Source organism: Cephus cinctus, unplaced genomic scaffold (genome assembly GCF_000341935.2).
Source record: "Cephus cinctus unplaced genomic scaffold, Ccin1 Ccin1_scaffold0123, whole genome shotgun sequence".
Lineage (NCBI taxonomy): Eukaryota > Metazoa > Arthropoda > Insecta > Hymenoptera > Cephidae > Cephus > Cephus cinctus.
Genome location: NW_014332857.1, coordinates 125,663 through 148,806, shown reverse-complemented (window position 1 = coordinate 148,806; position 23,144 = coordinate 125,663). Strand labels below are relative to the sequence as shown.

General features: G+C 38.0%; 6 protein-coding genes across 24 annotated transcripts in view; 5 read left to right on the top strand and 1 right to left on the bottom strand.

Annotated features, from left to right (window-relative positions):
• Positions 1-3,833, top strand: part of LOC107274941 (tensin) — a 71,497-nt gene extending 67,664 nt beyond the window's left edge. For 15 of the 17 annotated variants that reach the window (XM_015754553.2, XM_025079756.1, XM_015754552.2 and 12 more), the window contains 5 exons: positions 334-442; positions 499-700; positions 786-1,151; positions 1,223-1,505; positions 1,654-3,833. In XM_015754553.2, coding sequence (XP_015610039.1) covers positions 334-442; positions 499-700; positions 786-1,151; positions 1,223-1,505; positions 1,654-1,813 — 1,120 coding nt within the window. In that variant the 3' untranslated portion in view covers positions 1,814-3,833. The remainder of the gene's footprint in view (positions 1-333; positions 443-498; positions 701-785; positions 1,152-1,222; positions 1,506-1,653) is intronic. The other 2 variants (XM_025079758.1, XM_025079755.1) reach the window with 1 other exon arrangement.
• A 1,474-nt stretch (positions 3,834-5,307) lies between these two features.
• LOC107274857 (carboxypeptidase B) lies at positions 5,308-9,837 on the top strand. Its single transcript, XM_015754416.2, has 9 exons — positions 5,308-5,681; positions 5,990-6,373; positions 6,473-6,572; positions 6,664-6,769; positions 6,852-7,013; positions 7,335-7,548; positions 7,639-7,869; positions 7,933-8,117; positions 8,197-9,837. The coding sequence occupies exons 1-9, from the start codon at positions 5,527-5,529 to the stop codon at positions 8,370-8,372; spliced, it is 1,713 nt and encodes a 570-aa protein (XP_015609902.1). The 5' UTR covers positions 5,308-5,526; the 3' UTR covers positions 8,373-9,837.
• A 630-nt stretch (positions 9,838-10,467) lies between these two features.
• Positions 10,468-14,924, top strand: LOC107274845. The gene is made up of 8 exons (XM_025080038.1): positions 10,468-10,592; positions 10,715-11,054; positions 11,134-11,443; positions 11,522-11,686; positions 13,710-13,872; positions 13,957-14,272; positions 14,334-14,637; positions 14,713-14,924. Exons 1-8 carry the CDS (start codon positions 10,496-10,498, stop codon positions 14,878-14,880), a joined length of 1,863 nt encoding a protein of 620 aa, XP_024935806.1. The 5' UTR covers positions 10,468-10,495; the 3' UTR covers positions 14,881-14,924.
• Positions 14,925-14,954: 30 nt separating this feature from the next.
• LOC107274989 (trypsin) lies at positions 14,955-16,780 on the top strand. 3 transcript variants are annotated; one of them, XM_025079769.1, is made up of 5 exons: positions 14,955-15,083; positions 15,160-15,273; positions 15,345-15,663; positions 15,730-16,045; positions 16,104-16,780. In XM_025079769.1, exons 2-5 carry the CDS (start codon positions 15,168-15,170, stop codon positions 16,269-16,271), a joined length of 909 nt encoding a protein of 302 aa, XP_024935537.1. In that variant the 5' UTR covers positions 14,955-15,083; positions 15,160-15,167; the 3' UTR covers positions 16,272-16,780. The 3 variants fall into 3 exon arrangements, with proteins under 3 accessions (XP_024935537.1, XP_024935536.1, XP_015610147.1); XM_025079768.1 differs by having other exon boundaries at positions 15,061-15,273; positions 16,104-16,297; positions 16,381-16,403; XM_015754661.2 differs by having other exon boundaries at positions 15,061-15,273.
• Positions 16,781-16,817: 37 nt separating this feature from the next.
• LOC107274987 (carboxypeptidase B) lies at positions 16,818-19,890 on the bottom strand. Its single transcript, XM_015754659.2, has 6 exons — positions 19,212-19,890; positions 18,950-19,144; positions 17,953-18,086; positions 17,701-17,876; positions 17,412-17,643; positions 16,818-17,284 (listed from the first exon to the last, which is right to left on the bottom strand). The coding sequence occupies exons 1-6, from the start codon at positions 19,516-19,518 to the stop codon at positions 16,922-16,924; spliced, it is 1,407 nt and encodes a 468-aa protein (XP_015610145.1). The 5' UTR covers positions 19,519-19,890; the 3' UTR covers positions 16,818-16,921.
• Positions 19,891-20,057: 167 nt separating this feature from the next.
• LOC107274991 (peptidyl-prolyl cis-trans isomerase B) lies at positions 20,058-22,785 on the top strand. The gene is made up of 4 exons (XM_015754663.2): positions 20,058-20,280; positions 21,214-21,418; positions 21,500-21,702; positions 21,796-22,785. The coding sequence occupies exons 1-4, from the start codon at positions 20,227-20,229 to the stop codon at positions 21,940-21,942; spliced, it is 609 nt and encodes a 202-aa protein (XP_015610149.1). The 5' UTR covers positions 20,058-20,226; the 3' UTR covers positions 21,943-22,785.
• Positions 22,786-23,144: the final 359 nt, after the last annotated feature.

Sequence of the window (23,144 nt, the reverse complement as noted above, 5' to 3'; positions counted from 1 at the left end):
AATCGAACGAATACGAACGAAACTACCATTGCAGGGAATGCATCGACGGAAACTCCTTTTTAAATTTTGGTACTGATTATTTCTTCTTTTTTTTTTTCCTTTTTTCATATATACCGTATCTCTCGTATCATCTTCGCCATGTATTTTCTTACTATCGCAAATGCATATATCTGTTTTTCAAAGATGTCAAAATAAAAAAAAAATGTCGCACAATCTATTGCACGAGCATCCACTCAATATATTTTTTATGCACAGTTTTTGAACACGCGTGTCTCACTTGACGACCATGTTGAAAATTATTTTTAATCGTGTCTTTCCTTTTTGTCCTTACAGCAAGGACCGACCCGTCTCTCCGATAGGTGAACTCACAGGCTCCCAATCTCAAATAATTGGCCGCAGTCCAGGCACCCCGACGCAAATTGAGTTCGCCCAAAGCCCAAAGGTAAACATGGAGTAGTGATTTGTCATTTCAAGAAAAATAATCAATCCTCGCTATAGTCTGTTTTTAATTTACAGAGCGCAACTTCCTACAGTTCTATCAACAGTGGTGGCCAATCTTCGCCCCAGGTTCAATATTATGGATCACGTAGGTCCAGCGTTCATTCGAATACCGAACCTCAGGAAGTTGCTGACGCAAATGTTAAATTCGTCCGAGACACCAGCAGGATCTGGTACAAGCCGAATATTTCACGAGAACAAGGTAAATAAAAAGAAATTAAAAAATTTAATAATTTTCGAATTCAATACTTTCATTCTGTCATTGCGATCATTCTAATAAATTACAGCCATTGCCATGCTGAAGGATGCAACTCCAGGCACTTTCGTCGTACGCGACAGTAATTCATTTCCGGGTGCCTTTGGATTAGCCTTAAAGGTGGCGACACCACCACCAGGAGCACCCACCAGCCCTAGAGATCCTTCCAGCGAACTGGTCCGCCATTTCTTAATAGAACCGACAACCAGGGGTGTACGACTTAAGGGTTGCGCAAACGAGCCAGTATTCAGCTCACTGTCTGCTTTGGTTTATCAACACAGTCTAATGGCAATGGCGCTGCCTTGCCAGTTATTGCTACCGGAACCTGAAGCTGCTGCCAGAGCACTGGATTCACCAGGTGCCAATAGCACTCAGCAATTACTGGCTCAGGGTGCTGGTACGTAAAAGTCAATTCCTTTATAATGTATTGTTTCTTGACTCTCAATAATTTTTCCTTATCTCTTCCAGCCTGTAATGTGCTTTACTTATTCACAATCGATACCGAATCCCTGACTGGACCTCAGGCTATCAAAAAAGCAATCACTACGTTATTCGAACAGAAACCTTTGCCGACTGCAACGATAGTGCACTTTAAGGTCTCCACCCAAGGCATCACACTGACCGACAATGCACGTAAATTATTCTTCCGCCGTCATTATCCCACGAACAACATTAGCTACTGCGGTTTGGACCCAGACGAACGTACTTGGGACTTTGTCAGTGAAGAAAATAGACAATCACTCAGTGCGCAGTAAGTAACAGTATTTTATGAAAATATATTATTACAGCGGTTAATGTCCTAACTCGGACGTGATGTCCAGTTGAAAGTAAAATAATGACATCCTGTTTTCTCTGGGAACCAGTTCCACGCATGTTGAAACATATATTGTTTGTTGCAGTCGGTGCTTTGGATTCGTCGCAAGAAAACCAGCTCACAAGTCGGACAACCAGTGTCACGTATTCGCCGAGCTCGAACCAGAACAACCAGCTACGGCCATTGTTAATTTCGTAAATAAGGTCATGATGGGAAGTGCACTTGTCAAAGCGAATATCGTATAAAATTTCAAAAAAATGTCAGTACGTCACCCAGTTCGGTCATTCCATTGAGCACTGACTTAGTCAGCGGTTGATCATTCAATGACAGTAGTCAACTGTCATCGAATGTGGGACAACCGTGCGATTTCTCATGGAGAAACGATCGCGAGAACTTAAACCCGTTGCTTAGCCATATTTGGTAGATGACATCATAAATAGCATCAAGATGGCCGTCGCACGAATTTCCTTATAAGGAAGTAATAAGATACTGACGTGGGGAGAAAAGTGAAAATACGAAATCCGAGTAAACGAATTATGCCTTATTCCTCTGGACGCCTAACGGATAATTGCGTGAACTATGCGTTTAATCATTTTGCATAATTTGCTCAATGATAAATCCATAATTCAGATCCGCATGTGTGCCGGCGGTACAGTAACATTGTAGTTAGACATTTGGCGAAGTAACTATAAGCAAAAACGTTATTGTTATCGCTATCACTATCATTATCACTTAACGTAGCTATTATTCTACAAAATAAGGTTCGAGCGAAAAGTTAATATGGGCACTTACGCCCGTGCTCCTTTTGACTTATGAGATAAAGGAAATAAAAATCGCGATGACCTTAGAGTAGCACGCAGGAGAAATAAAATAAGTAACCAGGGTTCGAAAGCCTTAAACGAGCGGACGTCATTAGTATTCTCGAGCCAGCCTATATCAATAGATTTTATTCGAGATATATGATATAAACAGAAATATATATATAGATCCGAGAGAGAAAGAGAAAAAATGTGACGTTATACCTGGGTCTAAAAAAAAGTATAATGAGAAACAGAGAATACTATATCGTTATTATTATTATTATTACTAGTACTATTACTATTATTATTATTATCATTATTATTATCATTAATATTGTCATTATTATTAATCTTATCGTACCTATCGATGTATGAAAGAATGTTCATAACTGTACATAACACTAATTAAGTTCCAATTAACCGGCGAGGCCCAGCAACTACAAAACTGCGTAGACCGAGGAAAAGAATCAAAGAGAGATTGCGAAAGTGAGGTACACGGAGAATAGATAAAAAGAAGAGATATTGAAACGCGTACAGAGGGTTATCGATTGAAGTAAAATATGCAACGAGCTAACCATAGCCAAGCCATGCACGGTCATATTACATAAACCCCATTATGTTCTTGCCATTTTTCGTCGCTCGTTCTCGCAATTACTTTTGTTAATTACCGTTAGTCGCATCACGGCGCCACCGTCCAGGAAATGGCGTAGGACGAACGCTTTTGATATTCGAGCGAATGGTCAATGGCGTTTGTCGGTATGAACCACGAACGCAGTCAATTATTACGAAAAACGAAAATGACAATATTGAGTGACAATGTTTCCTTGAGTTTCTCATTATCTTTCATTTTTTTTTTTTCTTCGCTCCTTCGTGGTCCGTTCTTGGGTCATCCCTCTTCCTTTTGCTGTTGGCAGTTGCAACTACGCACTGTCATATGGTCGATACCTATCTAAAAGACACTCTGTTACGTTCTGTTCTGGCCTTTTCTTTGTCTTCCTCTTCTTGCGTCCTACGTGCCGATTGAATGGCGACGTATGAAGGGACGAAGAAGCGAACGCTGCACGTGCTAGTCAAAATTCATGCTGCTCCGTAACGAGGGTTGGTTATCGAGGAGGGCTATTTGAAATGATAATTTATACGTGTTAAAATACTTATGGCAGTGAATTCATTGCTTACACGGACCGACCATTCTTGCGAATAGTTAGCTAACGCCGATTTGGAATTGTATCTTTCCTGTTTTCTTTTCTTTTTTTTTTCTACGATTAGGGTAATGTAATTTTTATCGGTCGATCATGACTAACACTGTCGTCCTTGTCTTTGTTAATTTAACGTCAGTCACTATTAATAATTTTAAGAACGAAGAAAACGAAAAACCCCTTTACTCCCTACGTTTACGCAATCAGTGTATATCGTTGTATACCGCGCAGGTATTAGAGTTGAAACAATAAACGATATTTACTGCGTAGCCTGCTCCGTCGTTATAAATTTTACATTGATTTTCGATATTTTTATAATCATTTGAAACAAGGTAGAATGTTCGGTTTTAGGGTAAGTATATTATTTTATAGACTAGGTAAACAGGATATCCTAAATGTTGAACAATTAAGTTTCGACCTCTGATCACTACGATATCATAGCCGTACTGTACCCCGAGGGTACTGATAATAGGCAATTACACCCCAAACGCATATACCTACTCCGTTTCGTTGGGGGTACAAATAGAATAGAAAGAGAATAAGAGAAGAAGATAAGACGCGTCCAAGAGTTTGATACAGAAACCCTTGAAAGAATGAGCTCGTCAAGCTCCTGCACCTCCTTACATATTTAGGTAGTATTCGGCCGGGTCCCGGCAAGTGCTGCTCCTTAAAGATTTTTTAAATTCTTCAACTTCTTATACTTTTGTTCTTTCTCTTATATTCGTATTCACATCCATATTTCTATACTGAATGAGGAATCTTCTTACACGCTATATCTCATTTCCTAATAATTACTGTATCTTGTCCTATAATTAGAGCATAACAGTGTTAAGGTGTGAAAGATCAGGAATACTAAAGAAGACAGCTAGACATTATATTTCCAGTTCGGAATGTTGACGTAGTAAAGAGGAAATTGAACAGTTAACGGCAAATCTACTGACCTACTGGGGAACCGACGCATAGGCGTCCCCCCGTCACTCACGAATTCTTATTTATTACTGTTGCTCCTTTTCTCATTCCTTCTTTTCCTCCTTACGTCACTATCCTGCCTATAAATAATATAAACGTATCTACACTATCTTGTATCCAGTAAGTACAATATGCTTTGTTAAAGTGAAAATTTGGCCAATCACGAATACCTTTTTACCTACTTCTCCAAAAGAAATAGTGAAGAAAACAAAGTAACCGATGATACGCATTACATGCAGTATCGATGGTGCTACGTATTTTGGTGAAAAAGAAATAAAATAAAAATAAAACATCGTATTACGGTTACGGTACTTGAGAATTTTCCATAAAAAGGGTAACAGCCAGTTTACTCGCCAAAGGTAAAAATGTACCAGAGGCAATGGCGTCGACTATACAAGCACCGTTATCATTTGCCATTGGCAAACGGAGAAACGATCGCATAGCCATTATTGGTCCTAAAGTAGAGGATTGTATACATGGGCCTTTTCTGGGACTCATACAATAGGATAATACGTTTATATATGTATATATATATATATATATATATATAGACGTTTGTATACCTTAAATAGTGAAAGAGAGAATTTCTGCCGCCAGCGGGCTCATGAAACTGTCATTTTTCTTTGACATCCAACCGGTCGTTCCTGAAGGCCAATAGGATAATACGTTTATATATGTACCATTGGCAAACGGAGAAACGATCGCATAGCCATTATTGGTCCTAAAGTAGAGGATTGTATACATGGGCCTTTTCTGGGACTCATACAATAGGATAATACGTTTATATATGTATATATATATATATATATATATATAGACGTTTGTATACCTTAAATAGTGAAAGAGAGAATTTCTGCCGCCAGCGGGCTCATGAAACTGTCATTTTTCTTTGACATCCAACCGGTCGTTCCTGAAGGCTTGAGAATGTTCAGTCAGTGAGGATCCGGCGAGCCGATCGTATCTTACTATATAATATACAGAGACAGGAAGACCATGGAACACAATTGTTCGATCGTGAAAATCGGTCTGTTGTTTATTGTTTTATCGACAATTGTAATTGAAGGGATAGCCGCACCTGAGAGAACGAGAAACGGCAATTATACCGATCAAAAATCATTATCAGCAGAAGATTTTGGTTGGAGTGGAAGGTTCGTTGATGAAATTTTATTTTATCAATTATATTCCTTATGTACTCCAGTACGATATAAAAGGATTGAAACAGTTCGTGTCCCACGTTTAAGTCAATTTATCCTACGAAAAATTGTAGTGCGACTGTCATTGCTAAATTATATTTTTCCTTTTTTTTCTTACGGAACATTAATTATAATGTTCAAATATATAATTTGAAATACATTTTTATTTGTGTACTGAAGATCAATCGTTGTCGTGCAGTGATGTTTACTATGATAAGATTTATTTTATTAATATATATATATATATATATACATATATATAGGTTCGATCTAGAGGGTCTTTCGCCGTTTTACGAAGATGAAGAAACGTGGACGGAAACTGAGGAAGGATTGTCAAAAGAAGAAAATTTAGAAGACAAAGACAAAGATACATTATCCTATCTTTTTCCAAACATTCGAGCATTCTCGCTATCCGGTTTAATGGAGTCGGTCTATACGATCGTCACTTCCGGTATCAGTACAATCGTCAACAATATAGTAGGAAGCGAATCCAAGAGTGTAAAATCACCTGGTTCAAGGGTCAGCTACAAAGGTCATCAGCTGTTAAGAATAATACCGAGCAACGATAAGCAGGTCCTTGACCTTGAAGAATTAAGGGACAACGAAGTGGAAGATCTTAAGTTTTGGACACAGCCAGCCAAGAACAGGTTTGTACTTATATATACATATATATATATATATATATTTAGTACCTTTAGGATAACTGTAAAAAAGAGAATTAAATTTGCCATTATCATCGATTTCAGAACAACTGACATAGTTGTGTCTCCTGAGATCATTCAGGATATGAAGAACTTCCTGAAGAGTCAAAAGTATGATTTCAAGGTCCTTATCTCGGATCTTCAGGTACTTTAGGAAATAACGATTGATAAGAGAAAAAAAAAAGTTGTAACACTGTATAAACAGTCGAGCAATTATCTTTATCATGGGTCCACAGAAAACTATCAGCTATCAGAATCCAAAACTATCAAAGGAACAGCGCGAGGATTTGGTCAGTACGCAGGGTCATTCGATGACTTGGAAACGGTACCACCGTTACGGAGGTAATGAGTTACGAACACTAAGTCGAAAAAAAAATTATATTTTATCAACCTGTAATTACCGTCTTTTTTCAATGGCTTGCAGACATTCTACGGTATCTAGAGTATCTTGCGTTCAGATATCCCAGTCTAGTAGAGCTCGTTACAATTGGTCATAGTTTTGAAGGTCAACCATTGAAGCTGGCGAAGGTGTCAACTGGACCGACAAAAGATGGAGACACTAAGCCTACTATCTGGATCGATGCTGGTGAGTTATGGTTAATAACTAGAAAGGTGTAATAAATTATGTGGATTTTATATCGATCAATCATATTCTCATATAAGATTATATATATTTATACTGTATAATCTATGCTGATCATTATTTTATCTGTAATAAAGAGTAACGTGAGATGTCTAAAGGTTATAGTTCAATCCTTTTGCGGACTGACTGTATTTTGGCCTACTTGAATCGGGGGCAATCAGAGATTCATGTGGGTCATTAAATGAGAAAATACTGTCACTGTAAATGACTATAAAGAATTGATGATTTTTCGTAATTGTCTAACGGATGATTGATCTTTATTAGGAATGCATGCACGCGAGTGGATTGGATCAGCTGTGGCGACCTATATACTTAGTCAATTGGTAGAAAAGAATTCGACCTATGCAAAATTGCTGGAATCATCCGATTGGATGATCTTGCCAGTAGTCAATCCTGATGGTTATGAGTTTAGCCATACCGGAGACAGACTTTGGAGAAAGACAAGGAGCAACCATGCCGATAATGACGGCGAAGCTAGGTGAGTTGAAAATGAGATTAATTTTTTTAATTAGGAAATTTATTATTGGTAATGTTTAATTATTATCAATATTATTTATCATGTGTTTAGGCACACTCCGGCTGGAATATTTCATCTAGTCTCTCATTACACCAAATGGTTTTTTGCACGGTGCGATGGCGTCGATCCAAATCGAAATTTTGGATATCACTGGGGAGAGGAAAAATCTGGTGCTGCTAGTACCGATCCTTGTCACGAGACTTATGCTGGTCCTCATTCATTTTCCGAACCCGAAACACGTGCTATGGCCGATTATATTTTGGCAAATCGACAGAACATCAAGTGAGTGGACAATTTTGAAAGTAAATTCAAAAAATTTTATACAAATTTTCAAATTAATTACAGAATGTATTTGACGCTACACTCTTACTCCCAAATGTGGTTAGTACCTTGGGGTTATACGAAATCGAGACCTTCCGATTTTTCGGAATTGGCAAACGTTGCAAGAAAAGCTGTTAATGCAATTGCGAAAGTTCACGGCACGCGATATCAAGTCGGCGCGTCGCCTGATCTCCTGTATCCAACTTCAGGTATTTAGAAATATTTGGATTAATCGAATGGGTGATATCGATTTTTGAGAATTTACTTCTTTTTGTCTTTTCAAAATAGGCGGCTCCGACGACTGGGCTAAGGGAGTTGCTGGCATTAAATATTCATATACAGTGGAATTGCGCGATCGTGGGACTTACGGCTTTTTATTACCAGCTACGCAAATCGTACCGACTGCCAGAGAAACGTGGGCTGGGATACGTGCAATTGCACGACTAATCACTTGCAATTCCTAAGATAAATTTTGAAAAATTTGACCAACTGCCAAGGTTTCAATGTATCAGTGGAACTGTGCAGAATTCAGACTTTGAAAATTCTATTCCTTATCGTGACGCGATAACGATCTCGATTTATATACATAGATCGTCCGCGCCATTATAAGGATTCAAGTGAGGATCACAGGTTTTATCGAAATTAATTTAATTCTTGATTTCACATGAAAGAAAACACATCGAGCGATTCCAAATTTTGGAATCGCAATCTATTCTCAGGAGGACTGATCAAAATGGTTTAGGTGCATATATACCTGTAATTTAGAATCGTTAATTTTAAGTATTTATAATAATAATAAATGTGCGTGATACATATTTAAATTTACATTAAATAAATTGTCAATGATGATGAATGATGATTGTCAATGATTCGGTACAATTTTTTTCATGGTACAATTCAAAGACCCATTTAATAATGATAAGCTCACTATCATTATTAAAATATGTACTAGACAATAGACAATAGATTTAGAAAAATTAGATAATTTAACTCCTATCGTAATCAAGTGACCCAAATATTTACATTTTTTCAAGATTTATCAATTACAATTTGGATCTATGACGTTAACATATTATTGATATATATATTTCTAACGTATAATTAATAAAGTATAATTAAAATGACAATAACCATTGTAAATAATCTGTCACTATGAATCTTATCTACAGATAAAAACTGTCAGTATTCATTTGGAAGTCTCTAAATTCAAATTCAATCAACTTTATACAAACATCTATATTTTTCTTTTGCTGTGAAAATATTAAAAATTCACTATGGCATTCGCATTGTTACTTCTTGGTTTGTTCTTATTTATTTTACAAATAACGAGGCAAACCATTGTAACAGAATCATGTATAAATAGCTAGCAAATCAGAAATCATTTCGTTACAAAAGAAACAAACATATGTATATGTAATAGTAAATGAACCCGACACGGGTTTTTACGGTAATTAAAATTTGTATTTATTAATTACCCATCAAGCCTCACTCGCTGCTATAATCAATATCAAAATCTAAGCCAGTTTGATTAATGTTATATCTGCCAATGAATTTCATATCACACTTCATCCCCTTCATGGAAATACACTTATCAGCAATGGATTGGATGCTTTTCCTGGATAATTTCTACATAAGATTTCATTGGTCTAGCGATTTCCACCCTTATTAAGTTTGAATCAATCTTGCGGTGGATAATTATATGATAATAATTGTTTTATGATATAATTATTATATATCGTTATATATTATTATAGGATATAATGTTGTTTTGCGTTATGATTTTCGGTGATGATTATTTATCAGTTTTACGATTATTGAATGTGTCATTAAATGAAATTATTTATTGGCAATTTTTGAGAATTTTTTACCTATATACCCTCGTTTTTCTTGACCTGCGTGTATCTGCTTATCAGATATTGTGTCAGTAGGAATATGACTTTTTATTTAGTAATATAAAATACACATCATGAATTGTTAATTTTTCTAAATAAGAAAAAATATAATTTTATGAAATCTAATTACTATCGCGTTGATCCATTTTGATTTTGAGTGAACGATCCATGATGTCTGGAAAAACGTACGAGAATCCCCTCAATTTTTGTAATTTCAGTGATCAATTTTTTTAATTTGGAAACTGGATTCTCATGTATTTTTAAAATTTAGACAAACGCTGCTACCGATAATATTTTGATGTATTTAAAAGTAAAAATTAATTATTTGATGACTATTTGTAATTATTAAATTTTTACACATTAATCAAAAGACCCAAATGCCAATGACTAGTTCCTTATCTTTATTAGAATGCCGATCAGATCGTGGATAACGATTGACGACAAGCCAGTTATTTTATATACGTTATAATAATCGAGAGACATGATTTAAAAGATTTTTCAAAATTTTATCAAGTCTCAGTATTCATGAATTGCGATGGATCGATATCTCCGTATTTCATCTACAACGACATACTGTTGTCGGCGTAGTACGTAGTATCAGAGTTCCATTACTGAATCATTTAAAAAATCTGTCATCTTACATATCAATGATTACTGTCAGTATTCATTATCGCCTCTAAATCAAAATTCAATCAATGGTATATAAACCCCTCAATTTTCATTTTATTTCACAACGTTTAACATTCGTGATGGCGTTTGCGTCCGTACTCCTCGGTTTGCTGTTGTGCAACGGTAATTAATTTTGTCAATATAATTTTTCCATTAAACGTCTCAAAGACGCCTTTTCGACATTGAGTCTCGTTTTCGTAAAAATCGAATCTCACTCGTTGTTATAATTGCTATTAAAATTTCAGCCAGTTTGGGTAGCATCATCCCCGCGGAGAAGCCTCATGTAGCACTTCATCCGATTTTCGGCAACACACGTATTACCAATGGATTGGATGCTTTTCCTGGACAATTTCCTCATCAGGTTTCCTTGGTCTGGGGATGGCCACCATTTCTTAGTATGAGTCATATGTGCGGTGGCTCCATCTTGAATTCGGAATGGATCCTGACTGCTGCTCATTGCATCACCGGATTGCCAAACTTCGGTACCACTCAAATAATAGCTGGAAAACATGACGTCACGCTCACCGAGAGTACTCAGCAAACTTCAAATATTGCCCTTCGCATCACTCACGAAGACTACGCAGGGTAAAATTTTGGAAACGCTCCACCCTCCAATGGATGAATATTTATTTTACACGAGGATCCCAATGTCTTTTGATTGCAGTAACGTCGCTCCTCACGATATTGGTCTCTTTAAGCTGTCAACACCCTTAGTTCTGAATGAGAGGGTTGTTCCTGTTAGATTACCTGCCCCTGGCGTTCAGCATACTGGGACTGCTGTACTCTCAGGCTGGGGTTCGACTTCTACTACCGGTTCATCGAATATGCCTAATATACTTCAATTCGCCATCATCCCCATTGTTGACAATGAGGCCTGTCACGAGTCCATTGATTCGGTGGTCGCTGCCGACGTTTACGTAGACCCTGGCAATATTTGCACTGGACCAGTCGGCGGAGCCACATCTGCCTGTTCTGTAAGCTCAGAAGAATTGGATATAGGATCGCGATAGAAATTGATTTATTTTTTACATTTTTTGCAAATATTTTTTTAGGGTGATTCCGGTGGTCCACTCGTTCAATACATTGACGGCGAGACTCCTGAGGTCATCGGGATTGTTTCCTGGGGAGTTACACCCTGTGGTGTTACTGGCGCAGCATCCGTGTACGTTCGAGTTTCCCATTACGTTGATTGGATCGAAGACAAGATGGCGAACAATTAAGTTACACTGCTTTGGGGGGTATCACTTTTTTCTGTATACAAATGATTTTAAGGGATGATATTATTAATTCAGTTCTGCAATCAGTTAGCTGTGTTGTTAAATAAAATGAAAGCATCTGAGGTCCATTTACTTTTACCTGTATATACATCTCGGCCTTCTTCGACAACTTAGACACGTGTTCGCTATATTTTTATTGATACGGCACAAATTAATTGCTCTTCTTAAACGACGTTAGTCACGTGGGATAATCATGTATCCCGGTTCTCAATAAATGCAGGTATATTTTTATTTTTATTTTTTTATTATACTTGTAGCGAAGTTCATAATACTTATTGATTGTGTCGTTCAATTTAGTAATGACGTATGTGCTTTAATGCTTTAATGCTTTAGTGGCATACCATGATAGAATGCTGGGATAATTTATTTACTTCAAAGTGACTGGCGAGGGATTAAAAAAAATTATTTTTTGATTGACTATTACCCAATTTTGACGGGTCGATTCAAAGACGCATATTTCAATGATAAGATCCTGCTCGTTGTACAATTTTGTGTTAGATGGTAGATAAAAATTGCCTACAAATTGAAAATCTCTACTTGCTTTATCGCAATCAAGAGATAATCGATACACTCATGAATTGCACTCGATCGATATCGCTGTACTCGACATGCTACGATAAATTACTCTTGGCGCGTATATAATCAGAATGAAATTATCTATGGCTGTTCACCCTATTTAACTATTATTATTATTCGTATAAATCATCGTCTCTAAATGAAAAATTTAATCAAATTTGAAATTTCAAAAAAATTACAAAAGGCACTATGGCGTTCAAGCCCTTGCTCCTCACTTTTTTTTCTGGCGTAATGCTAATTGATATTCCATTTATTAATTACCCATCAAGCCTCACTCGCCGTAATTGTTTTATTTAATTTATATTATAATATCAAAATTTCAATCAATCCGGATGATTCCATACTTGCCAATTAGTTTCGTGCTGCAGTTCATCACTTCTATGGTAAATGCACGTACAGCGGAGTCCGTTTAAAATGACGTGCAAGGGACAGGGCAATGACGTTGTACTAAACTGGTGGCGTAATAAGCAAAATCAAAATGTGTACTGATGTATTTATATTTAAACCAAACTTAAGGGGGCAGGTATGATGCAACATGCGGTCGATCTTTATAAGCGGAGTCGTATTAATCGGACTAAACCGTATTACCAAGGGGTCGGATAGTTTTCCTGGACAAATTCCTCATCGGATTTCGCTGCTCTGTTCCAAGCGCAGCACCCGTAAATTTTAGTAAATTCTTCGCAAGTGCCATATTATATTCAAAATCAGGGGATCTATATCTATACAATTTTTTTTTACTTTTGTTCTGGTACTGGACTCTGGTAAAATGGCGATAAAGAATTTAAAATCATTGAAATCCTTTCTTCGTGTGTTTACCCTCTGACAATACTGAAATATAACCTGTATTTGATCCTATTTCGTTTTTCATTGATTTTATCATTAGCATAAATTATTATGAATCATTAGGTTTTACATTGTCGGGTATATTGATCTGTTTCGCATTGATTTTTAATAATTAATTGATTGTTAGATTGCCAGTTACGTCTTTAAGTAAGATTACATTGTGATATCTTCTGAGAATCATTTTACTTTTATACCTACAAACCTATATACTCAGATTTCTACTAGCTTGCGTTTGATTTTTCGTAAGATAAAATCTCAACAGGCTATATCGTATTTTTGCGCAATAGCATAAGCACCTTGCGTCATAAACGATCGAATTTTATCAATAAAAAATTGTGATTATTTAGGAACCGACTGTCGTCGCATCGATTGATTTTTCATTATCGAAATCCTGAATGGACCGACAGTGTCAACCAAAGGATGACGGAAAGTGAATAATAAAGACGGTAAAAACGATAATTGAAATGAAACGATCGATTAGCCTTATTTTTAAGAGATACTTTTCTTATCGTCGCGCCTGGAAATGGGATTATTGCAACCTTGATTTTTTATTTTTATTTTTTTTATCATTGAAACTGTCACTCGCGATAACGATGCACTCAAGCATCCTATAAATTTATTGCTGCCACAACGTCAATCTATCTGTACCAAAATGGCAATCAAAGTGATCGCTTTACTCTTGGTCCTAGGATACGTGGCTTCGGCCGGTGAGTGATATAGTAAATTATAATTAATTTCGAAAAATGCAAATTTATTTTTAAAAAATTTCTTCAATAATAATACAATTTTAGAACTTGTCCAATTCGGTTACAATATTCCTGAATTGGGACTTGGAAGGGTCGTTGGTGGTAGCGATGCAAGAAAAGGAGAATTTCCGCATCAAGTATCCCTGCAGTGGGGTGTACCGCCCCTTCAAAAGTTGCAACATTTTTGTGGTGGCAGCATAATCAATAGTCAATGGATTCTTACTGCAGCTCATTGCGTAACGGCAGTACCAAGTTACGGGACTCTTGTAGTAAAAGCCGGAAAGCACGTAATTACAAAAACCGAAGATACCGAGCAATCGATCAATGTATCCAAGACTTTTGTGCACAAAAGTTACGGAGGGTAAGTGTAATTAAGCCGTTTTTAATTAGCACATGAAAAACTAATTATTACTTATTTTTAGATCCGTGGGACCGTGGGATATTGGATTACTGAAATTGAGTTCTCCACTTAAATTGAACAAAAATGTAGCCACGATTAATTTACCGTCTCCCGGAAGTATCCCTACTGGCAATTCAACCCTATCGGGTTGGGGTTCAGTTTCCAAAACTTCAACCAGCGTAATGCCATCCACCTTGCAACAACTGGTTTTACCGGTAATCAATGAAGCTAATTGTAAACGAGCTCTAACACTTTTGGGCGCACCCGCACCGCACAGTACTAATGTCTGCACAGGACCCCTTACCGGTGGCTACTCAGCCTGCAGTGTGGGTACCATAACGATTGATTTGAAAAAAGTGAAAAAACAAATCAATTTGTAATTTTTGCAAAAATTTTTCCAGGGTGACTCCGGTGGACCACTCATTAGAAAAAGATCGGATGGAAAGAACGAAATCATTGGTATAGTGTCATGGGGTGTGGTACCATGTGGTTCCGTCGGTGCACCATCAGTCTATACCAGAGTATCAGCCTTTAACAATTGGATCAGTTCGATTGTTGGTAGTAATTAAAACAGACCGTGAATTAAATTGATAATAAAATGCATTAAAAAATAGTTTGATATTTGTTAAACCTCAAATTCAATCAATGCTTATCGACCTCGAAGTTTCTGGAAGAAATGTCTTTCTCAACTTCCGGTAGCACTTCAACCGGATATCAAAGACGTAAAACCAGTCTAATCGAACAAGTAATTCAGAGACAAGGTTTGCAAATGGTTCGTTGGCTCTGTCTAGTTCCTTCGTAAAATATGGAAACTTCCTGTTCCGCATTTCTCATTGCGGTTTCCGTAGGGTCGCAGATGCGTTTTATGAATCAGTCGAAGCTCGTCATTAGTTCAGCGATGTGTAAAAAGATTGTCCTGACACTTTTAATTCTATTTGTCAAAATATGTTCAGGGATCAACGGTAAACATTTTTTTTATGTAAAGAAATATAATATTTTTTAAATTATTTATTAAAATATAAAATTACATCAGAAACTCACGTGACACCGCCGTTAGCGGAAAGACCGACAAGGATAGTTGGCGGGAAGAACGCAGAAAAAGGAAGACATCCGTGGCAAGTTTCTGTGCACTATGGTGATCGTTCACGTGAATTGCCACCAAGGCACGTATGCGGTGGCAGTTTATTGACAGCCGGCTGGGTACTGACAGCAGGCCACTGTAAAACCCTGGCGCCCAAAAGAGCTTCCGGTCAATTTATAATACTAGCGGGAAAATACAAACTCGGCATAATGGAAGACACCGAGCAAAGTAGATTAGTAAGAAGAACATTCGTATATCCAGAATATCCAGGGTGAGTGTAAATAATAGTTATAGAAAAATTAATGAATTGAACCATACATTAATGAAAATTAATTAGGACAGTGGCGCCTCACGACATTGCCTTAATGAAGCTGGAACGTCCATTCGACCTGAATCCATTTGTTTCCACGGTCTCTTTACCCTATCCCGAAATCATTCCTACTGGAGATGCCATGTTGACCGGATGGGGTAGTATAGGCAGAACGAGAGCTCCGGAAAATCCGGAAATCCTCCAGGCGGCCATTTTACCCATTTTAGACTACAATACATGTAAACATGCTCTGGACAAAGCTCTTCGCCAAGATGGTCCCAATCCTCTTCATCCGACAAACATCTGCACGGGACCGTTAGACGGGAGCCTATCGGCATGCAAGGTCTGTTGCTCACCGGCCCTGACCTAGTGAACTGTCTGACTTACTTTATTCTCACCAGGGCGACTCAGGCGGTCCGTTGATTACAATAAACTTATTCGATCAAGCTGAAGTCGTTGGCGTCGTTTCCTGGGGCTTATTTCCATGTGGCGCAAGAAATGCACCCTCCGTGTACACCAGGGTATCAGCATACGTTACCTGGATTCATCGAATTATGTTAAATTATTGATCAGGCGTTTTGAAATGAAAAAAAAAGTAAATAGGATATTCACTGGAAATTGAATGATTACCTTTGATTCAAAGTATTGTACGATTGTAAATGACCTTATCTTCTCAAGTTCATTGACCTCGCGATGACTCCTTCCTGTTCACTCTGAATTCGTCTCAGGCGTTCGTATACGTCGCGTCACGAGGTAGACGGTAAAACCGGTTCTGGCAGAAATGCGAATTAACCAAGTTTTGCCAGGGACCTGATCCGGCGTTAACATCGCAGAAAGATTCTCCTTGCGAATACAGCCATTATAAATTTCTACCGTTACATCCACATGGTATATTGTACGTAGGTTAATTATATACGTGATACGGATAATCATTATACGTGTGATATATTCATGATATATTTTATTTAATAAAATACAATATGAAATAACACGTTACCTGATTACTATTGTTATGCTTATTATCATCATCATTATCATTATTATTATATGTATATATAGGATATTTCGAGGCTCCTGGCCAAGCGGAGATCGGGCTTAAGAATGCTAAAATATTATTTAAGTCTTCCAGTGATTCCCAATCAATGGGCAAAGCAGTACAAATGATTCGTCATTTACTTAATTCTTCTTTAAATCGATTTATATAAAGGACGGGACGACGCTATGCAGTTTTACAGGCCTCGGTGATGACCTTAACAGCTGCCAGAGCTTCTTTGGCTGTTGGTATGATGTAATGAGCTGGCAAGACGAAACCATTTCTACCACGATCACGTAGTTCGATGGTGTAGGTGTACTTGATCTTGGGAATTGCCTTTGCCCAGTCGTCAGAACCCCCCGAAGCTGCGTAAAGGGTGGTAGCACTGTTACCAACGGTGTAAACACTTGCGGCTCCACCTGCAGCTTTCATTGCAGCTGCGGCTTGACGGCCCACGCGTTCCAGGTCGGCGTAATCAGGAGGAACTTTGCGATCATATCCCCACGGATACAGGATATACTGGCCATAGCTATGGAAGGTTAGGTATGCCTGGAATAAAAAAAATTAGAGTAAATGATAAATTTTAATTAAGATCATTATTGGTAATTTTTTTTTAAATTAATTACAAAAATTTTTCAGAGCATCAGACAATCATTATGTCTGTTGAAAATCGTACCTTGAAATTGGCTGCACTGGTCTGGAAGAAATTTTCTATGGCTTTCGTTTCCGGTTCCGAAAATGGTCCAGAACCGCCAAACGTCTCTCGACAAGGCTGTTTACTACTACCTTGACCACCCCAACGATAACCGAAATTTCTATTCAAGTCTGCACCTATGCAGACGCCACCCTTTTCCGGGCTGCTACGGTTTTTACGCCACAGTCTGTCACCCCGGAACGTGTATTCATACCTGAGGATGAATTTTGTTAATAATGTGGAATTAAGCCACTTGGATTTTTATATTTACCCATCTGGATTTACTACTGGTAAGATATAATAATCCGCTTCGATTTCCTCGCTATTTTCGACCAAATGATTTATTATGTACGTCACACTCGCTGGGCTTATCCACTCCCTTGCATGTATACCGCCATCAATCCATAATGCAGGTGCATCCGGTTTTCCATTACTGATTCTCAATACCTTTTTGATTGAACATAGAAAGTCAATTGTTTTCATCAATTTATCAATTATCGATTAATTATCCTGATTGGCAAACCTTAAGTGGTCGTCCCTCCACAGAATTTCCTATACTCATTACCGAGCACAGATCGGGAAAGGTTTGAGCCAAATAATCGAGATAACCATGAATATCCTCCAGTCTGTGATAACTGCTCCATTCCATCCGATGACCTGACAAGGTTATCACAAATTTTTGAACAGGAAATAAAAGAGGAAGAAACATACGGAAATCGCTGAACGAACGTTTGCCGAGTTCAGATAATTTTTTTAGATTTATTTGGATCTAGCTGAAATTTTGGGTAACGAAGGATTCCTGAATTCGTCAAATCATTATGTAATCATGCGCGTATGATGAAGCTCACCCTGAAAATGCCAAGGACCACGTCTACCGGCTAGACCAGTAGTAGCTACAGGGTAACGAAGAAGAGGACGAGGAACTGGATATCTAAGGCCTCTGACTCTGCCGAGTACCTGCCACCAAGCATAACGCGCTAGAAGAAGAAACGTGAAGCTGCGCTGCAGTTGCAGTTGCAGTTGCGTACTGATATAACGTAAACCCATGAGACGCTATTAGACGCGCTCCTTGATATAACTGTTACGTGTTAATCAAATTAATGACTATATTCTCGATCATGCCAGAACTGGGTTACTTGGTGAAATCGTCAACGAGAAGTACGACAACCTCGTCCTCTCTAATTTGCCTAGTCGATTTAATGATTTAGCCAATGACAAAACGCATGCAGCGGAAACGTGCTCTGCGAGGTACGTCAATCACTTTCGAATAATACCCACATCGTAATTGGGTCCGTTTTATTTACATTGGTCACATACGTGATACGATATACAATTACGTGAAAATCATTCAATGATTATAAAATGGATCATGTCAGTGGAACAAGTGAAATTAGTGGCTGTTGCGACAGAAGCTTTATTCTGTATTAATAATTAGAAAATAATAATAGTAGTTGATAAAGCCCCAAGTCAGGATTAGTGAACAATTTTTTTTAAACAAATAAAATTTTGACTTTTCAAACCTTTTCGACCTGCCAGCTCTTCCATCTCCTCGGGCGACGGTATAGGATTTTCCGTATCTATAGCTCGTTGCAAATCAGGTATAACCACGTCGAATTTGACTCTTCTGTCCCTCAGGAAACGGGACACCCGTGGGATAGCGTCAGGATGTACAAGAACGTCCAGGGCCGTGTGATTACCAGACCACATAGAAATCTCTAGATAACGAGGTACCGATACGGATAAAAAAAAAATTTTTTTTTTAAATTTCCAAAAATTTATTACCTCCAGTCTCTTGAAGATATTCAACAAATTCCGTCTGTTCCTCGGTAGCCACAACCCGCCACACTTGGGCCCCCTCGTACGTCACCCTTTCTTCAGGTATCTCGACGGCCCTGACGACTACGGAATCGGTAGGCACTGCTGCCTCCGCTACAGGGACTTCCAAAGTATCATCCTGATCCTGAGCTCTCCTCACGCGTGGATGCACTGCCGATGCATATGGTACGATAATCAACGTGCAAACGAGGAATACAGTGATAACGTAAGGACCATGTCTTATGGGGCCCCATAAAGACCTGGAGGGATTCATCGTCCCGTACTGACTAGAGGCATCGGAGCTGGTTCCACCTTTTATAATATTCAGCGAGGCGATCGAACTCGACTAACGGGACATGACGAACCCAACTTCTTTACTCCTCCAGCTATTTCGCCTATGTACTCGTCCGCACCTTATGAATTTACGGCCTCGAAAACCTATGTGGTTACATGTATAGCATACTAGATCACATGTGGGCTGGACAAAAGCCAAATTTAGAAAAATCCTGTATGGAAATATATATATATTTTTTATTTAACATGGAAACAAAGTTTAAGGTCATGTCATATGTAGGATAATTCATATGCGGGGTAATTCGTATGTGGCGTAATGCATACGTGGGCTAATGCATATATATGGGAAGACACGTATGAGATAATTTTATAAATACGAAGAAGTGGAAACGATGACTGCTTTATTGTGGATGATAATTTTAAAATATATAAAGGAACCCAACGAACCGGCCACGACCGCCCTGTACTTTTCCGGTTGCAGGAGCGACGCACTCGTCGCGACGGCGACGCGGCCGGGGCCGCACTCGAGCGTCGACTTCCGAACGTCCAAGTCATCGGCATCGTCGTTACACAGGACGGCGACTTGATACTGGTTAACGGTCCAGAATTGATACGCGACGCTCTCAGCTAATTGATAAAACAAACAGTGACGAAGAAGAAGGAATCATTCACTCATCAGTCAAGAATCATGAAGCTGCTTCTACTCGTTGCTCTCGTTGGGATTGGAGCCTCGGCCATTGGGGTAAAGTACACGTTATATCGTACGTACGCACGTACACTCACACGTATATATATATATATACATATACACGCATGTAATCACAAATCTACTACAATTACTCTATTGCGATAGAATAATTTAACATTGAATATAATTTTGAAAAAAAATATTCTTTGTCACCCAAAAATCGACTAGCAACTAGAAAAAAGACTTTTTCATATTACACCCCACGATTTGTTTTTCAAACTCTAAGAATTCTTAAGGGAACAAATGAATATTATACATATATATAATTATATATATGTAATTTTTTTGAAAATCACTTTCTCTATTTTTTTTTTTTTCAACAATTTCATTAAAATACTAAGGAGGGTGAATAAATCCCATTGAGAAATGATTATATCAGGCTAACCTAGCGTTTCTCGCTTATATGCGATGTAAGGCTTCGGCTCCAGTGTTGCCGTCACGTATTACTCAGAAGCACACATGCCACTCACATGCGTATATGGGAATACGTAACACACGATCGTCCTCTATATGTCATACATTCTCAACCAGATACACCCACACGCATGTAAAACAAAATGAGAATTAACGATGAACTGCGCTTCGCGATATCATTCGTTATCACATGTTCCACATATGATATATATGTATATATGCATATAGTGAATTTTTTACTTCTTCCTCCCATAAACCTTTTTCCCCTTTATCTCATTCTTCTCCTTCTACACAATCTTCTCCACGTACTCGACGCCTACGCGGTAACAAAACAAAGTGGTGAACGTCTTAAGAGCTCATTGTGGCTATCAACCCGTTTCCCGCGTATGAATATGTACATCGTGCGAAATATATGGAGCAACGATGACGTCATCAGTTAAAAATTATCAAATTTCTTTATTCCTTTTTATATACTCGTACAGATTTCTTTATGGGTTTCATCTTTTTTTTTAGGCTACCAGCTATGAGGTGACCGATCAAGTTTATCTTGATATAATGATCGATGATTATCCGGCTGGTAGGATAATCATTGGTCTATTTGGCAAGATTGCTCCTAAGACCGTCAAGAACTTCGTGACTATAGCCACAACTGGTATTAATGGAAGATCGTATTCCGGTTCGAAATTTCATCGGGTCATTAAGAAATTTATGATTCAAGGTGCGTTTACGAGGTTGATGATGAAATTATATAGAAACGTTATTTTTTATTAATGACTATCCTTCTTCGTATGTAATTTAGGTGGTGATGTTGAGAAGGGCGATGGCAGTGGTTCCATCAGTATTTATGGAAAATATTTTAATGACGAAAATTTCGACGTTAAACATACGGGACCAGGTTTCGTCAGCATGGCCAATGCTGGAAAGAATACAAACGGCTGTCAATTCTTTATCACGACTATAGCGACGCCATGGTTAGACGGACACCATACGATCTTCGGCAAGGTACTATTAAATTAAGAAAAAAAAAAAAAAAAAAAATAGAAATTGGGCGACTTAAAAAAATTTCTTCTCATTCATTTTTTTCTCGTTTCTCAGGTCGTCGAAGGCATGGACGTGGTCTTCAAGATTGAACAAACAGCAACGGACACAGAAGACAAACCCATCAGTCCCGTTGTAATTCTCGAAAGTGGAACAATCCCCGTGACGGCGCCATTTTTCATTTCCGACGATCCATACGAGTAAAGAACGAAGGCCTCCCCGTACAAAAGAAAATTGAAAAATTTAGCCATATATCGAAATCTCGTTAACAAAAAAAATGACAATTCGCTTGTACATAGTAGACATAGTTATTTTTGGAAACACTTTTATCCTTTTGAAAATTCTTCTAGCACCGAAGCGAACCTACGTGTACAGTCCTTTGACAAATAAACGTATTGCATTTAAGTAAAAAATTTGCTATATCCGTACAAGGGACACGCACAAGTCATACAAATCAAAGTCAAGGACTGTACAGTAAGTGTATATGCGTAGCGTATCTATACTCTACTTGTCCTACATATCTCATCCCCCTCATAAAATCAGTTTTCGTTCTAGTAGATGATTAGGTGCACGCAAGTGACTCTCAACCTATCCCTGACTGAATGATCATTCAATGACCATAGCAGTTAGTACGTCAGAACGCAAGAGAGTCACTGATTGATCTGGTACAAGTGCACGCTAGTTATCATTAAAGCTATACCTATATAGTATAGGATCCGGTGTGTTCCACTTGATACCAAATACTCTTTAGTAGCGTAGAAAAGCTCTCGTAGTAAATTACTAAGTTTTATTTCATACAGTCACGCGTCGCTTATTGATTCATTGTCTAGATCATTGTTCTGCTTAATTTCTACGGTTGAATGACGATGTTGACTGTAGTAGTAGCGTAATGTGCAAATTCGATTGACGCGACTCGCGTGGCTGTACGAACGAAAAGACTGACGTAGCTCGCTGATATTTTCAAATTAGATCAATTCACTTTCGCTTTTCATTCATTCGATTGTTTTCGCAATGATAATCATTTATATTATACTCTTTTGGAGATTATACCGTGTAGTTAGTCCTCCCGAAGTATTATCTTTAATCAATATATATATTATTGTTTAATGCAATAAAATCATTTGATATGCATAGAATCGCTTTTTTTTGTTCTTGTCGTTCCTAATGACTTTTTTTTTGTAGTTTGACCCGTAGTCAAATTTCATGATTTGGCCATCCTTGACTCTCTTGTTCTTTGAATTTTCAGTGTTTGGGGATGGATCAGGGCTACGGCTGTACCTTTGGGATTCAGTTTCTCGATACTCGCATTCTTTCATTGGATGATGAGGCAGCTTGACATTTGATGAACATCATCGAGGAGTCATCTTGTTAAATTATGGTTAACCATTCGATATGGTTTTTCGAAA

Bases quoted from the DNA above. Each gene is read 5' to 3' on its own strand.
- LOC107274989 (XM_015754661.2), top strand. From the start codon at position 15,117: ATGGAAACTTCCTGTTCCGCATTTCTCATTGCGGTTTCCGTAGGGTCG. The intron at 15,274-15,344 runs GTAAACATTTTT...AAATTACATCAG, and splicing joins AATATGTTCAGGGATCAACG to AAACTCACGTGACACCGCCG. The intron at 15,664-15,729 runs GTGAGTGTAAAT...AAAATTAATTAG, and splicing joins GTATATCCAGAATATCCAGG to GACAGTGGCGCCTCACGACA.
- LOC107274987 (XM_015754659.2), bottom strand. From the start codon at position 19,518: ATGAATCCCTCCAGGTCTTTATGGGGCCCCATAAGACATGGTCCTTAC. The intron at 18,087-18,949 runs GTTTGAAAAGTC...TAACCTTGTCAG, and splicing joins AGAGCTGGCAGGTCGAAAAG to GTCATCGGATGGAATGGAGC. The intron at 17,877-17,952 runs GTTTGCCAATCA...TCAATCAAAAAG, and splicing joins TGGAGGGACGACCACTTAAG to GTATTGAGAATCAGTAATGG.
- LOC107274991 (XM_015754663.2), top strand. From the start codon at position 20,227: ATGAAGCTGCTTCTACTCGTTGCTCTCGTTGGGATTGGAGCCTCGGCC. The intron at 21,419-21,499 runs GTGCGTTTACGA...TATGTAATTTAG, and splicing joins TAAGAAATTTATGATTCAAG to GTGGTGATGTTGAGAAGGGC. The intron at 21,703-21,795 runs GTACTATTAAAT...CTCGTTTCTCAG, and splicing joins ACCATACGATCTTCGGCAAG to GTCGTCGAAGGCATGGACGT.
- LOC107274845 (XM_025080038.1), top strand. From the start codon at position 10,496: ATGGTATATAAACCCCTCAATTTTCATTTTATTTCACAACGTTTAACA. The intron at 10,593-10,714 runs GTAATTAATTTT...TTAAAATTTCAG, and splicing joins CGGTTTGCTGTTGTGCAACG to CCAGTTTGGGTAGCATCATC. The intron at 14,638-14,712 runs GTGGGTACCATA...AAATTTTTCCAG, and splicing joins GTGGCTACTCAGCCTGCAGT to GGTGACTCCGGTGGACCACT.
- LOC107274857 (XM_015754416.2), top strand. From the start codon at position 5,527: ATGGAACACAATTGTTCGATCGTGAAAATCGGTCTGTTGTTTATTGTT. The intron at 7,870-7,932 runs GTGAGTGGACAA...AATTAATTACAG, and splicing joins GCAAATCGACAGAACATCAA to AATGTATTTGACGCTACACT. The intron at 8,118-8,196 runs GTATTTAGAAAT...TTTTCAAAATAG, and splicing joins TCTCCTGTATCCAACTTCAG to GCGGCTCCGACGACTGGGCT.